General features: G+C 54.1%; 1 protein-coding gene across 1 annotated transcript in view; it reads right to left on the reverse strand.

The window, feature by feature from the left end:
* Positions 1-277: 277 nt before the first annotated feature.
* TBCD (tubulin folding cofactor D) overlaps positions 278-14,508 on the reverse strand; it is a 176,301-nt gene continuing 162,070 nt past the window's right edge. The window contains exons 34-39 of the mRNA XM_082602994.1: positions 12,450-12,527; positions 9,360-9,449; positions 8,808-8,895; positions 7,660-7,766; positions 5,390-5,474; positions 278-536 (exon numbers count right to left, since the gene is read on the reverse strand). Of these exons, the coding sequence (XP_082459120.1) occupies positions 522-536; positions 5,390-5,474; positions 7,660-7,766; positions 8,808-8,895; positions 9,360-9,449; positions 12,450-12,527 (463 nt within the window). The 3' untranslated portion in view covers positions 278-521. The remainder of the gene's footprint in view (positions 537-5,389; positions 5,475-7,659; positions 7,767-8,807; positions 8,896-9,359; positions 9,450-12,449; positions 12,528-14,508) is intronic.

Genomic DNA, 14,508 nt, shown 5'->3' on the forward strand with positions numbered 1-14,508 from the left:
CACCCCGAGGAATGGCGCCTTCTCTGCCTCTGCAGCATCTGACATGTAACGTGAGTCGCTCAGAGCTCGTCAGCGGCTACGAGCAAGCCTAACAAGGCCATGGTGGACGTGGTGACAGGACAGCACACAGGAGGCTGCAACCGGCCTGTCCCGGACCTGTCCCCTCTGGGGCCACCCCTCCCAGCGGGTCTCGGTGCAGGAGCCGGGGGAGCCTACAACCCCCTCTGGTTCCAGCTCCCCCACCAGCACCAGTGTCAGGCACAGGCAGATACAGAACTGCTCAGCACATGATTTTATAAGTAAGACACAGGTTAGAGATTAGCACAAATGCACCAACAGCCCAGGTCACTGTGGCACAGGATGCAATGGAAAGAAAGGCCACCTCCAGGCGACGAACTCCAGGTCCCTCACACGCACCAGCCAGACCGCCGCCGTCCATCCAGGTCTTCCATGCCGACCGTGCCCAGGCTCCTCCTCCCAGCCAGGCAGGCAGAGGCAGGACTCAGCTTCCCGGACTGGCCTCAGCGGACACTAGGCTGCGGAGGACACATGACAGGGTCAGCCCAGTCAGCGCTGTCTCCCCAGCCCTCCCTGGGTCACGCTTCCTGCAGGAAACTGCATCTGTGCCATTTCCCCGAACGTGCCAGGAGCCCCGTGGCCAACACAACCTCTGGGCAGCAAGCAGGTAGGGAGGGTGACTATACTGTCCCCCCAACTTCATCCGTGTAACATTTTCCTAATTGTAGAAAGCACGTTTCCTTAGGAAGCCAGTGTTGTGTTTGGCCGTCACACAAGGAGAGGGGAGAGTTGACACTCAGCCTGCCATCCCTGTCACCCACAGTGTCACCTGGGGGCCGGCCAGAGCTGCCCTCACCCCGCATCTGACGGGGCCCTGTAGGGGCCCCAGAGAAGGGCCAGGCGAGGCGGACACTAGTACAGCATAGTTGGGGGGGGAGGAAAGGGGGGAAAAGACGTCACCTCAGAACTAACTTAGCCACAAGGAGAACAGAGAGTTAGAAGCACAGAGAAGAACTGAAGGACAGTGAAGAGAGCGGCGGCTGAACGGAAGGCAGGCCACGACCATCTGGGCCCTGGGAAGCACGGGAGCCCCCGCCCGGTGCCGCCCGTCCTGACTGCTGCACGTGGGGAGAAATGCTGTCCTGATGGGCAGCCACTAACAAACAGCAGGAAAACTGCAGGAAGTTAACAGAAGGGGAAGTGAAATGGTAAAAATGTCATTAACCAATCCAAACAAAGACAAGAAAGGAGCAAAGAAACAAACAGGGTTGAACAGAAAATGGAAAGATGGCAAACTAACCCAGTAAATCCAAAATCACACGTTAAATGTAAGTGGACAAAACACTCTAATTACCAAAAACGGTTAAACTGGATTAAAAAGAGATGAGACCTATCTACTGTTCATAAGAAACATTTAAATGTAGGAACACAGAAATTGAAAGTGAAAAACTACATAAACACTAATCAGAAACTCCGCTGTGGCTCTATTAACACGAGACAAAGGAGACTTCAACCCCTCCTGTGGTTTCCCTGAAGATGCGAACAAGAACCCGGAGGGGCTCTGCCCGGGACCTGCTGCTGCAGCAAACACCCTGTGCTCTGGTTACTTAGCTCCTATTCCCCCAACAAGGCTGCCTTCAACAAAAAAGTACAAAATACAACAAAAGGCAAGAAAAAGCAGTCTGAAGAGACAGTGCAAATGTAAGAACCAGACTCAGAAATGGCAGAGACGTTGGAACTATCAGACCAGGAATCTGAAACAGCTGTGATTAATACGCCAAGGACCCTAGTGGACAAAGTGGCAGCACGCAGGGACAGACAATGTAAGCAGGGCAACGTAAGCAGCGGTGGAAGGGCTAGAGACCACAAACACTGTAACTGAAACGGATGCCTCGGACGGGCTTGTCCTAAGACCAGATGTGGCCAAGGAAACAATCAGTGAACTTGAAGACAGGTCAACAGAAACTTCCCAAATTGAAAGGCAAAGAGAAACAAAAATGAAAAAAAAAATATCCAAGAACTGTGGGACAATTACAGAAAGATGTGCAACATCTCTGCTCCAAAAACCATAAAACACTGAGGGGGTCCATGCATGGACATACCATGTTCATGGTCAGAAGGCTCAAAGCAGAGACGTCACTTCTCACCAAATCGACCTTCAGGCTGCAGGCAACCTCGGCCAAACTCCTGAAGCGCAAACTGACAAGTTGATTCTACAGGTGGGGTAGGAACCCAACGGCCAGGAAGAGAAGACAATCATGAAGAAAAAAGGACCATAGGATTGAGACATCTGGGCACTGTGACCCACTGTGAAACCTAAACCCATCCCTGCATCTCTAGGACTGAGACCTACATCTGTATCTGTAGGACAGGCTGCGCTGGCTCACGGATGGACAGAGAGACCCAGAGGACAAACAGTCCAGGAGTAGAGCCACATGTGTGGCCTGACGACATGACATAGCGAGAAGGGAGCTGGGTCAGCTAGATCGTGAGTCCAAACGTAAAAGGTAAAACAGTAAAGCTTTTAGAAAAAAACAGAGAATGTCAACCCTGGAGGAGATCAAGATACCCCAAACAGGACCACATTAGGTCTAAGGACAAGAAGGACATCCCTGAAGGAGAGGACATTTGCAGGACATGCGTCCAGAACAAGGTCCCTGAAGACAAAGTATAAAAAGACGGACAACCCGGAGAGAACATGAAAGATCTGACACGTGACGAAAGACAGTGTCCGAATGGCTCAGATCTCAGAAAAGGTGGTCACACTCCCGTCACCAGGGAAACCAGGGGGCCCACATCCTGGAGCTGCCACGGTGGCCCTGAGCACACACGCTGCCAGGGAGCACCGGTCACTTTGGAATCTGCTTGTCAGCATTTCCCACCGTGAGTCCTCTGCCAGGTGAGTCCACTGGAAATGGGAACTGGTGACCCCCGCAGCCTGAGGCTCACGTCGGGGGGTGTTCAGGGCAGACACCCAGGTGCGTGGAGACCTGAAACCACGCACTACAACCGCCACGCACTTCTGCACAGACGTCCTTCCTCAACAGGAAGCTCAGAAACAGCCTCTCCAGAGCCAGGGTTCAAACCCAAGGCCAGAGGGACACAGCCGATGGAAACAGGAGGAGGGCACACCCACTCCCCAGGACCACAGTCCGTGTTGCTGCGACCCACTCCAGCTCCTGCAGGACCCACAGACTGAAGAGAGACCGAATTCTGATTCTCTGCCAGGAACACACAAAACAGTCTCAAGTCTCCCAATGACACAACCTGCAAGAACAGCCTGTGGCCCTCGATCTCAGAAAACCGCAGCTACCACACACACACCACACTTGCCATGGAGGACGGCGACTTCAGCAGACACCAGCAGGCTCTGGGAGGCCCTGGAGGTGACAAAGTCCCAAGTGGGATGGGTGTCCCGGGGGCAACTGACACGGCGGAAGGCTGCTATGCTGCTCTGAGGGCGAGAGAGGCCAGGGTGCTGGGTGCCGTGCTCCACAGGACACACGTGAGACGTGCCTGGCCGGAGAGAGCGTGCTGGCAGGGGTGATGTGGGGGACAGGGCGAGCGGGAGCAGCAGCAGAAACACTGCCCCATCGCTTGGGGTGCCCCCAGGCTCAGCCCACGGGGAGGAGCTGGCAATGGGCACAGCGTCTGGCTTGCAGGGTGAGGGTGGGGGCAGGTGGGAGAGGAGAGTGGGGGCCTCAGCTCTGCTCCCGTCCCAGGGCCCTGCCAGGGCCGCCTCCCTGGGGTCCTGAAAGCTCTACGTGGACCGTGACATGGAAAGCGAGGCAGGCAGCACGGCCTGGAATGTTCTAGACCCTGGAATTCAAGAAAGGAGCTTGTTGGAGCTGCATTTGGAGGCCTCACAAGGGCCCCAGGTAAATCAATGAAGTTGAAACACACCCTCACACCATACACAAAAATAAACTCAAAATGGTTTAAAGACTTAAGACACAACACTGTAAAGCTCCTAGAAGAGAGGATAGGCAAAACATTCTCTGACATAAATTGTACCAATGTTTTCTTAGGTCAGTCTCCCAAGGCAACAGAAATAAAACCAAAAATAAACAAATGGTACCTAATCAAACTTACAAGCTTTTGCACAGCAAAGGAAACCATAAAAAAAAACTGAAAAGACAACCTATGGAATGGGAGAAAATATTTGTAAATGATGCAACAGACAAGGGCTTAATCTCCAAAATACAAACAGCTCATACAACTCAACAACAACAAAACAACCCAATCAAAAAATGGGCAGATGGCCAGTAGGCACATGAAAAAATGCTCAACATCACTAATTATTAGAGAAATGCAAATCAAACCTACAATGAGGTACCACCTCACACCAGTCAGAATGGCCTTCATTAAAAAGTCTACAAATAACAAATGCTGGAAAGGGTGTGGAGAAAAGGGAATCCTTTTACACTGTTGATGAGAATGTAAGTTGGTGCAGCCACTATAGAAAACAGTGTGGAGGTTCCTCAGAAAACTAAAAATAGAATTACCATATGATCCAGCAATCCCACTCCTGGGCATATACCCAGACAAAACTATAATTCAAAAAGATACATGCACCCCTGTGTTCAGAGCAACACTGTTCACAATAGCCAAGTCATGGAAACAACCAAAATGTCCAATGACAGATGAATGGATAAAGAAGATGTGGTACGTATATACAATGGAATACTACTCAGCCATAAAAAAAGAATGAAATAATGCCATTTGCAGCAACATGGATGCAACTAGATATTATCATACTAAGTGAAGTAAGAAAGAGGAAAACAAATACCATATGATACCACTTATATGTGGAATCTAAAATATGGCACAAATGTACCTATCTACAAAACAGAAACAGACTCACAGACATAGAGAACAGTCTTGTGGTTGTGGGTGGGAAGGGAGAGAGAAGGACTGGGCCGTTGGGATTAGAGATGCAAACCATTATACACAGGATGGATAAACAACAAGGTCCTACTGTATAGAACATCGAACTATAATCAATATTCTGTGATAAACCATAATGGAAAAGAAAATGAAAAGAAGAATGTCTGTATGTGTATAATTGAGTCACTTTGCTGTACAGCAGAGATTGGTTCAACATTGTACATCAACTATACTTCAACTTAAAAAATTAAATTAAAAAAATTAAAACAACTTATAGCAGCTAGGATGTGGGAGTACTTAAATACTCCGTTTGGTCTACTGTTTGGATAATGATTAGTAAACACTTTAGATGTTCTATTAAAAATTCTATTGATTAATAAATATTGAAAAATATTTTAAAATAATGTCGATTTTAAATTGTAAAAAAAAAAGAAAAAGAAGGGGCCCCAGGTCCCCCATGTGGCCTGAGTGGACAGGTGGTTACCTTGGGGACGAGCTGAGGTCTGGGCACGCCCAGGAGGTCACACAGGCGGTTCCGCTGGGCTCTCACGACCGGGAGCTCTGCATCCCTGGGGAGGAGACGAGGGGAGCAGCATCAGCCGCAGGAACAGTCCATGCAGTTAAACCTGCCAAGATCTTTAAACTCTCACTACACTTCCTATCGGGTGTGCAGAAAACCCAAGGCACCTTAGATGAGGTAGGAATCAGGGAAAAAGGACGCCTCACTCCAGAACCTACACCCCGGTGAGCCTAGCTTGGGTGGGACACCACAAGGCTTTGCTCCTGAGCCCTTTCTTGGGAAACTGCAGAGGATGAGCCTCACCAAACAGGGAGCCCCGTGAGGGGCACTCGGCCCCCAAACAGCCCAACCCAGGGGCCAGTGACAGGAAATGCTAAGACAGCAGCTGTTCACTTATAACTTTCATTAAAAACAAAAATTAAATTTAGCAATACCATAAAGAAAACTGGGCATGTTTTTCTTTTATAATAAGAAAAAGTGAGTTAGCTTTAAATCCTCTAGAAGGTTAACCCCGCCCTGAACTGTGAGAGGAGAAAGGCAGGCGTGGGGAACTCAGGGGAACTCTGGGACCCACTGGGTGTTGGTGGTTTCATGTCATGCTCCCTTCACTGTCCTTTTCAAGCTGAAGAGTTCAGAGTGTAATGCAGAACGTGCCTCCGTGCTTTTAAAGCTGACAACGTAACAGAAAAATGTGTCCCGTCCCAGCTGCTCACAGAGCGGAGGCATCCACGTCTCCTGAGGCCACGTTTTCTGCTCTGGAATTTTCACCGAGGCGCCCGCAAGATGTTCACCAGAATGCCCTCCTGCTCGAGGCCAAGTATCTCCCTAGAAAACCTTAACACAGCCTTAAAACCAGAGGCCCTTTTCTGTCCTTCAGGCCACAGTGGCTCACGTCCGAGCAGGGGAGCTGGGCCATCAGGCCAGGAACGGAAGCTGCATCAGTATGAGGTCTGTGCAGAGCTCAACCCTTGTAGGAACATCACTGTTTTGAGGGTAGTGCACGTGAGTAGGTTATGCACATCCTTTCCCGCGTAAGCAGAGTGCACTGACCCCAACGACGGAACCCAGTCCTGGGGGACCCTCGTCACTGGTGCCTGAGCAGGCCGCTGCCTAAATAACCTCTGAACTTTGGTCCTGTGTCACCCTGTAGGGCGTGTGTGTGTGTGCATGTGAGTGTGTGCAATGCCTGGAGTGGGACAAGCGTCACTCCCGTGTTTGTCATCATTCGGTGCTGCCCGCTGGACGCATGCCCACGGGCTACCCCTTCCCCTGCTTCCCCACAGCCCCCTCCACCCCCATCCAACACCCTCTTTCAAACCTGCCACCCAAGCTCAGAGTCGAGGAGCCAACAGAGATAATAGGAAACTGTGCCTAAAACGAACCTGGAGACCCGACCTGGAACAAGGGCTGACACCGGCTGTCTGGGAGGGAAGTGGGTGTCTGGGGTGGGAGGGAGGACAACTTATTCTTCTATTCTTCCTGGTTCCCTCTGTCTGTTCGATTTTTGAACGTGTCCACACATGGCCTTTTCCACCAAGAGTGAGCAAAGGCCAGTGAACGGCTCTCCTCTGCGGCGAGTCTGGGCCTGGGGGCCCCTGCTGCAGCCACTCAACACCCTTCTGCTCCTTGGGGGCCACAACTGACACACGGGGCGCGTCCCCGAGGAGGGAGAAACTGCCTGCCACGCCACACACTGCCCTGCATTTCTGACGCCACAGTTCAGGGGGCAGGAGCTGCCATTCTCGAGTGACTTCAACCCCAATGAACTGCAGAAACAGGGGCACCAGCACCCACTGGCACCCAGAGCCGTGACGTGATCAACAGAAAAGCGACTGCAGAGAAATAGGAAGTCAGCCTCTAACCAATCAGTGCTCAGAACCACCCACCTTTTCACTTACAAAAATTGTTATTTGGGAAAAAATAATTTCACTTTGAAAATCTTCCAGCCTGAACACCCCAGGAAGATCCCCCTCCTCCCTCATCTGGCCGCCCAGCCCCTCTTGGGTGTAAGGAGTGAGCCTGTGCTACAGAAACGTGGACACGTGGGTGAGGAGAGCTCGGTTACGGACACCACTGCCGCCTCGTAAACCCAGAGCTGAGGCGGAGGGCTGGAGCCCGTCTTCCCTCTGATCTGGAGGGTTTTGAGAAAGACCACAAACAGGTTCTGGGTGTCCCGCTCACTTTGGCGCTGCACCTGCCACACTCTCGGGAAGAGAGCAAGGGCCCATGCTCACCAGGCCGTGCTGTTGAGCACATCCATGACCTCATCTAGGACGTCCACGGCCACCACATCGTAGGTCAGCACCATCTCGTACACCTGGCTGGCCGTGCTCTTCCGGATCTGGAGGGACAAACCGAGTTGGTGGGAGGGGAAGGCCCGCGACAGAGAGCAGAGCTGACGGGACCCTGCCCGGAAGCAGGGACGAGGGCCCAGGCACCTCCCGGGGGCCCAGAGTCCAAGTAAAACAGGAAAGGCTCGCCAGGCAGACGGTTAAGAGGAAATGACCTTGGACCGCCGCTCAGGAGACCGTGGCCACAACCGATGAGTGACCACGAGGCACGCTCCGCCCGGGCTGCCCTGTTCCCCTGTGGTCCCCCAGAGGCCCTTATCAGGAGGAGCATCATTCTTACTGAAATGCTTCATTAAAAACCTGCACCTTATCAGAGAAGTCCTCTCACCTGCTTTCTTTTCTAGCTGTCCCTGGGCGGGGGACTTATTTCATGGAACAGGTGCTCTTGGAATCCCGAGGCCTACCCCCAGAGCTCCTGGTTTGGCAGGTCAAGGCCTGAGAATCTGCATTTCTGATGAGGGGAGGGGCGTCCAGTGACCCCACTTTGAAAACAGCTGTGCTAGATGACAGTTAAAGTTACTTTAGCTGTTAAGGAAGGTGTCACATTTGAGTTATCGGAAGAGCATTTCTTCTGACGAAGGGAAAGAAGAGACTTCCTGGGAAACCCGACCCTGGGGTGGGAGCTGTGGGGTAGGCGCCTTCCAGGAGCCCCTGAGCCAGAGCCTGCAGGACCCCGATGGGCTGAAACTCCCCATCCACCCACCCCGTGGCAGGGCACCTGGGTGCACCTGAAGCCAGGATCCCAGGGGGCAAGGGTCCCAGCCAGCATCGGGTGTTTCCCTGGCACCTGGGCTCACTCCCTGGGGCTCCAGGGGCACATCTGTCCCCAGGCCCTTCGCCCCCAGGGGCCAGGCTTAACCATCACACTGCAGCTGCCGCATCCACAGGCACAGTATGCCCCGCCCACCCTGATGAGGGCCCGCCCCCCATCAAGGTCCGCTTGCGCCAACACCAGGGAGCATCAGACCCCGGCGCCAATGTGCGGGCCGGGATGCTGGCCCCGAGTGGGGCCTGGAGCTGCAGACACTCACCACGGGGAAAGGGTGGCAGAGCAGGAGGAACAGCTGCAGGAGGACCTTCCTCCTCACGTCTCCGGGGAACTGCACCAGCCCACAGAACCTGCAGGGACCCCGCACTCCGGTGAGCTGACCCCCACCCAAGCCTGCTGCCTGGATACCCCAGGCCTTCACTTCACTGGGGGGCCTGCCCGTCTGCGTGGGATGGGAGGCCCCCCAGGTGCTGCCCGTGGTGACCCCCAGGCCTCAGGGCTGTTCCACTGAGGAGGCAGCCCTGGGTTCACGTCCACTTTCTCCCCGCAGGTGGGGGCATCCAGATCTCCAGAGTGTCCGGGAATTGGGGCTTTTTCTATGACAACACTCCCTGACCCGACGCCCACCCGTCTAGGAGGCTGGTCCAAGGGTGGGCAGGCCGTGGACGGACCCACCTGCTCCACCAGGAACACCGGCCGGCGTGACCAGGGCCACGGGCCTCTCACTCTGACATCAGAACGCCCCCGACCCCGCACTCTCAGCTGCTGGGCCGGCCCCTCCCTTTACCGCCTTAGTGAGTTACTTGGAACTCACACCGCGATGCTGGACCTCAGTTTCTGGACGTCTTTGGACTTCTTGATCTCCTCCTTACAAAGCGCGAGCAGCTTCACACAGAAGGGGTGGCTGGAAGGAAAGCACAGGACCCAGAGGTGGGCTTCCAGGGAACATCTGATGATGGCGGCCACCCCCGATGAGAAGCCTCGCCCCTGGGGACATGCACCAGGGCACGTCAACACCAGGGCATGTAACTGGCTCCTCTGCAAGTGCAGCAGGGGACAGACACCCACTGCCTCGTGCACTCAACAAACCACCTTCCCTGCGGCACCTCCCCGGCCTCAAGGCCCCTCAACAGGAGGGCAGGCTGACCCCTGGTGGGGCCTCGACGTAACAGGAACACCCAGAACTGAGCCCCGCTGCAAGCCCAGCCAACGTGTGCTGTGTCGGCGCCAGGCTCAACCCAAGATCAAAAGAGGACAACCGAATCGTGGCCAGGCCCCACTCACTCACTTCCAGGTCCAGGTCCTTGGAGGGTCAGGGAGGGACTGAAGGCATCCTCCCCGGCTCTGCTTGGCCAAGGAGAACATGGGGCCACGGTGGCCACGACCAGCGTGAGTCCCCGTGAGATGAACATGCCCCAGGCCGCAGCCCCAGGCCAATTCTGGCCATACAACGAGGGCTGAGGCACAGCGGTCTGAGTGGCCCCACGCTCCCTCTTCCCGTCCACTGGCCAGGTGACCTGGGATATGGCTGGGGGCAGAGCCTTATCTCACCAGACTCCCAGGTGAGGGCGCAGGACAGACCTCCCGCCCTCGGCAGGCAGACAGCAGCCGCCCACGGTGGCCATTTCAGGGTCAACCTGTGACAACAGCTCCCCTGACCAGAAGTGGTCCCGGGGAGACTCTCCTGTCTTCTCAGGCTAAAGGAGACCTCAACCCCCCAGCGGCACCCCCGCCACCTGCCATCCACGTGGCACCACTGTCCTCTCGGCCGGCCCACCCGCCAGCCCCACCCCTCCCTGATCCATCCGGCTTCTCCCCACAGCTCACTGAAATGCCTGTCAGGGACCAAATGACCACGAGGTCGCTGAGGGCCATGGTCACTCCTGTCCTCAGCCTATGTGACCACTCGGCACACATCATCGACGCCCCCGGTGACTGCCCCTCCGCCTCACCTTCTTGCTGGTAGATCTGCTTTCCCTCTGCTCCCCGTCTCCCTAACGATGGGGCACCCCTACAGCTCCGTCACAGCGCTTCTGTCTACACACCTGCCCTGGCCACCTGACTATACCTGCCCCCCTGGTGGCCTCATGGGGCCACATACCACCCATTTTCTGAGGACATTCCACCGAGTTCCAGCCTAGAAGATCCATCTCCTCTGGACGAGACCTAACAAGCATCTTAAACCAAACATCTCTGCTATGAACTGAATGTTTGTGTCCCCGAGATTCCTACATTGCAGCTCTAATCTGGAACATGAGAGTGTTAGGAGGTGGGGCCCTGGGAGGCAATTAGAACATGACATGGAGCCCACGGTGGGATCAGTGCCCTGCAAACAGGAGACACAAGAGGTGGTCTTTCTGCCATGGGAAGACACAGCGAGACTGTGTCCCTGTGCTGATCTCGGACATTCAGCCTCCAGCATCGGGAGGAATGAGTTTCTGGTGTTTAATGGCCCAGGCTGTGGCATTTCTGTTACAGCAGCCTGACCTGCTAGGACAGCCTTCCAACTGGACCTCCAGGCCTCTCTGGTCCACACCGACTCCATCCAGCCTTCCTGAGAACCACTGCCCCCTTCCAGTGGCCAGTCCAGGAAAGCCCACAGTCACCCTCGGCTGCCTCGCCCCCTCACACCCACACTGACCTGCAACCGGAGGTGTCCGGCAGCACGTGCGGGGCGCACTGCTCTCCCTGGTTCCCTGGCTCCCACGTCTCCTGACGGCAGCGCCCCCTTCCCTGGGCCCCGGGACTCCCCTCCAGCAGCAGCAGCGGGAGTGCCCATGACCCCCCCGCTGCGGGAGGTGAGCCTGACACTTGGGGTACTATTTTCTCCTACCATTTTATTTTGAAATTTTCAAACCAGGAATAGGTTAAGATCTGAAACAGAATATTTAGTAAGCACCGTCATACGATGTATAAAAGGATCACATCCCACAACCATGGGGCGTATCCCGTGAATGCACAAGCTGCTCTGAGAGTAGGTATAAGAAACATGCTGTGATGTACCATCAGCAAGTTAAAGGGGAAACCCTGTGACGTTATTCAGTGAAAAGAGCGTTTGAGCGTCTCAGCAAAGACGTAACGACAGGGACCAGATCCACGCCCACCTGGAAGAACTAAAAGTGAACAAAACTCCCTAGACAGCAGGCTGCAAAGGACGGTGACCACTGAGGCCTGGGAGGCAAAGGAGGTGGGCCTGCAACTGCCCAGCTTCCTGCCTGCGGAGGGGACATGGGGGGGACCTGGGCAGAACCTGGTGCCACCCTGAGTTTTTGGTTTGCAGGGCAGAGGGCCCCCAAGGATTCACCCAAGCCCTGATCAGTGCAAGGACACTGCCCCAGACTGGGGAAGAACCCCCAGAAAGATGACACACAACGACTGTCACCACCAGCCGAGCAGGAAGCTCTGAGATCAAGCAGCCGATCAAGCAGCAGAGACCTCAGAAGTGGGAGAAAATTAACCCCAAGGCAGCAGAGCCTCAGACAGGGAGGCTGATGAAGCGGCTGCAGTGTACCTGTGCTCGGCAGCTGAGCAGCCCTGAACACAGCAGAGGAGGGAAGTGGCCTCTCAGACCCGCTGCTCCCTGCGCCCACACCCACCCGGCCTGTCCACCTGGACCAGATCCCAGCACCGTGACCATCACGGCCCTCTGCGATCCCCATTCACCATCCTGTCCACCATCCATAACTGCCCTGACTGCAGGCCCCCGTCAGAGGGGACGCCTCACCTGCTCTGTTTCCCGCCTGGACAGCAGGGCTGCAGCAGGGGCCCCCACCCCCATGTGGGAGCAGCCAATGCTTCTTGGTGGCACTTACACTGTGTATAAAAACTGACCCTGAACGTACTAGAAAGCTATCTCCTAGAAGCCAGACTTCTGGATCTCACCAGCTGTTCTCTGAACACTTACTTCTCCTCGGTGGTGAAGATGGCGAAGCAGCCGTTGGCTAGCATCTGATCCAGCATCTTTAGCAGCGGCACAGACACCCTGGGAGAGAAGACACGGGTGAGACGCCAGGTACCAGAACCCAGCAGAAGGGAAGACCTGGGCACGTGGGAAACTCAGTGCTGCTGAGACGAGGGCTTTCCCTGGACGGCCGTCAACTCAACCCCAACCTTTTATCCTGGCAGGACGTGTGTGGAAAATGACAAGCCAGTTCTAAAGTTTATATGGAAACACAAAGGATGAAGAAGAGCCCAAACAGCTGCAGGAAGAAAGGACGAAGCTAGAGGGCCAGCACTGCTCAGTTTAGATAACTGTGGCGGGGCCTTGCCTGGTGGTCCAGCGGGTAAGATTCCGCGCTCCCAATACAGGAGGGTGGGTTCGATCCCTGGTCGGGGAACTAGATCCTGCATGCATGCCACAACTAAGAGTTTGCATGCCACAACTGAGAAGTCCGCACGCCGCAACGAAGATCCCACGGGGCCACAACTAAAGATCTGGCACAGCCTAAATAAATAAATATTTTTAAAAAATAATAATTATTGTGGCAAAGCTCAAGTGATCAAAACCGTGTGATCCTGGTATGAAGACAAGCAAACACATCCAGGAAGAGAAAAGTCCCAAACTGGGCTGCACATCCACAATTTCTGATAATGATGCAAAAGCAACGCAGTGGGAAGGTCAGTCTTTCCCACACGTGGAGCAACTGGGCGTCCACAGGCAAAACCAGGACACAGACCTGGACCTGTAGCTTGCGTCACACAGAAACCAACCCCAAACAGACCTGAGGTCTGAATGAAACACTCAAACTATGACACTTCTAGGAGAAAACGTACGAGAAAGTCTTTGTAGCCTTGAGTTAGGCAGAAATTTCTTAGATATGACACAGAAAACACAATCCACAGAACAACAAGAGTACAAACAAGTTTATCAAGATGTAAAATATTTGTTCTTAACAGAGAGACTGTTAAGGGTGTGAAAGACAAGCTAGAGGCTGGGAGGAAACATCTGCAAACCACGTCTCACAAAGGACCTGTCCAGTATGTCTAAGAAAATCTCAAAACCCAGCAAGGTAAAAAAGAAGCACCCAGTTTAAAAATGAGCAAAAGATCTGAACAGAGACCTGACCAAAGAGGCTATGCAGACAGCCAGCAAGCACGCGAGAAGGTGCCCGGCACCCTCAGTCAGGAGGGAAACTCGAATTACAGCCACGACGAGAAACCACACCCCCTTGGATCGGCTAAAATGAAAAGGACCAACCAACCACGCCAGCCATGGTGAGGACGTGGGCGCCCAGAACTCTCAGAGGCCATGAGCGGGAAACGGTGCAGGCACTTCAGAAAACAGTCTGGCAGTTTTAAATATTCACCCGCCCTGTGACCCCAGCCAGTCTACTCCTTAGCATTCACCCAGGAGCAAAGGAAAGACAATTCCACATGAAGGCTTATGCGTGAATGTTCATCACAGCTTCACCTGCAACTGCTTCAACCTGGAAACAACCCCAGTGCCTGTCTACAGGTAAACAGACAAATTGTGACGTAACCACACAATAGAACATAACTCAGCACTAAAAAGGGTGACTCTAAAAGAAACATGCTGCATCCGAGAAGCCAGACACTAAAAGGGCACACACTGCATGATCCCACTTAAGTAATGTTCTAGAAAATGCCAAGTAAGCTACAGTGACAGAGAGCAGATCAGTGGTGGCCTTGGGGCTGGGGGACCCTGGGGGGGTGGGGTTAGAAGGGGCAGGAGGCAACTCTGGGTGACAGATGTGCTCAGTGTCTTGATTGTTTTTATGGTGGTTGACAAGAGTCAAAACTTCTCAGACTGTACACTTTACGTGTGCTTTGTCAGATGTCTGCTACACCTCCAGACAGCTGCTCACGGAAAAAGCAAAGAGCAATGGCCTGAGTTCCAGGACAAGGGCCTGCATGAGGGGACCTGCAGCCATGCGGTGGTAACCGGGGGCCCAGATGCTCTGGGACAGTTGAGAACGGGGTCCAGGAACAGCCCTCTCAGAAGG

This window comes from Mesoplodon mirus (assembly GCF_964341445.2).
Source record: "Mesoplodon mirus genome assembly, chromosome: 18".
Classification (NCBI taxonomy): domain Eukaryota; kingdom Metazoa; phylum Chordata; class Mammalia; order Artiodactyla; family Ziphiidae; genus Mesoplodon; species Mesoplodon mirus.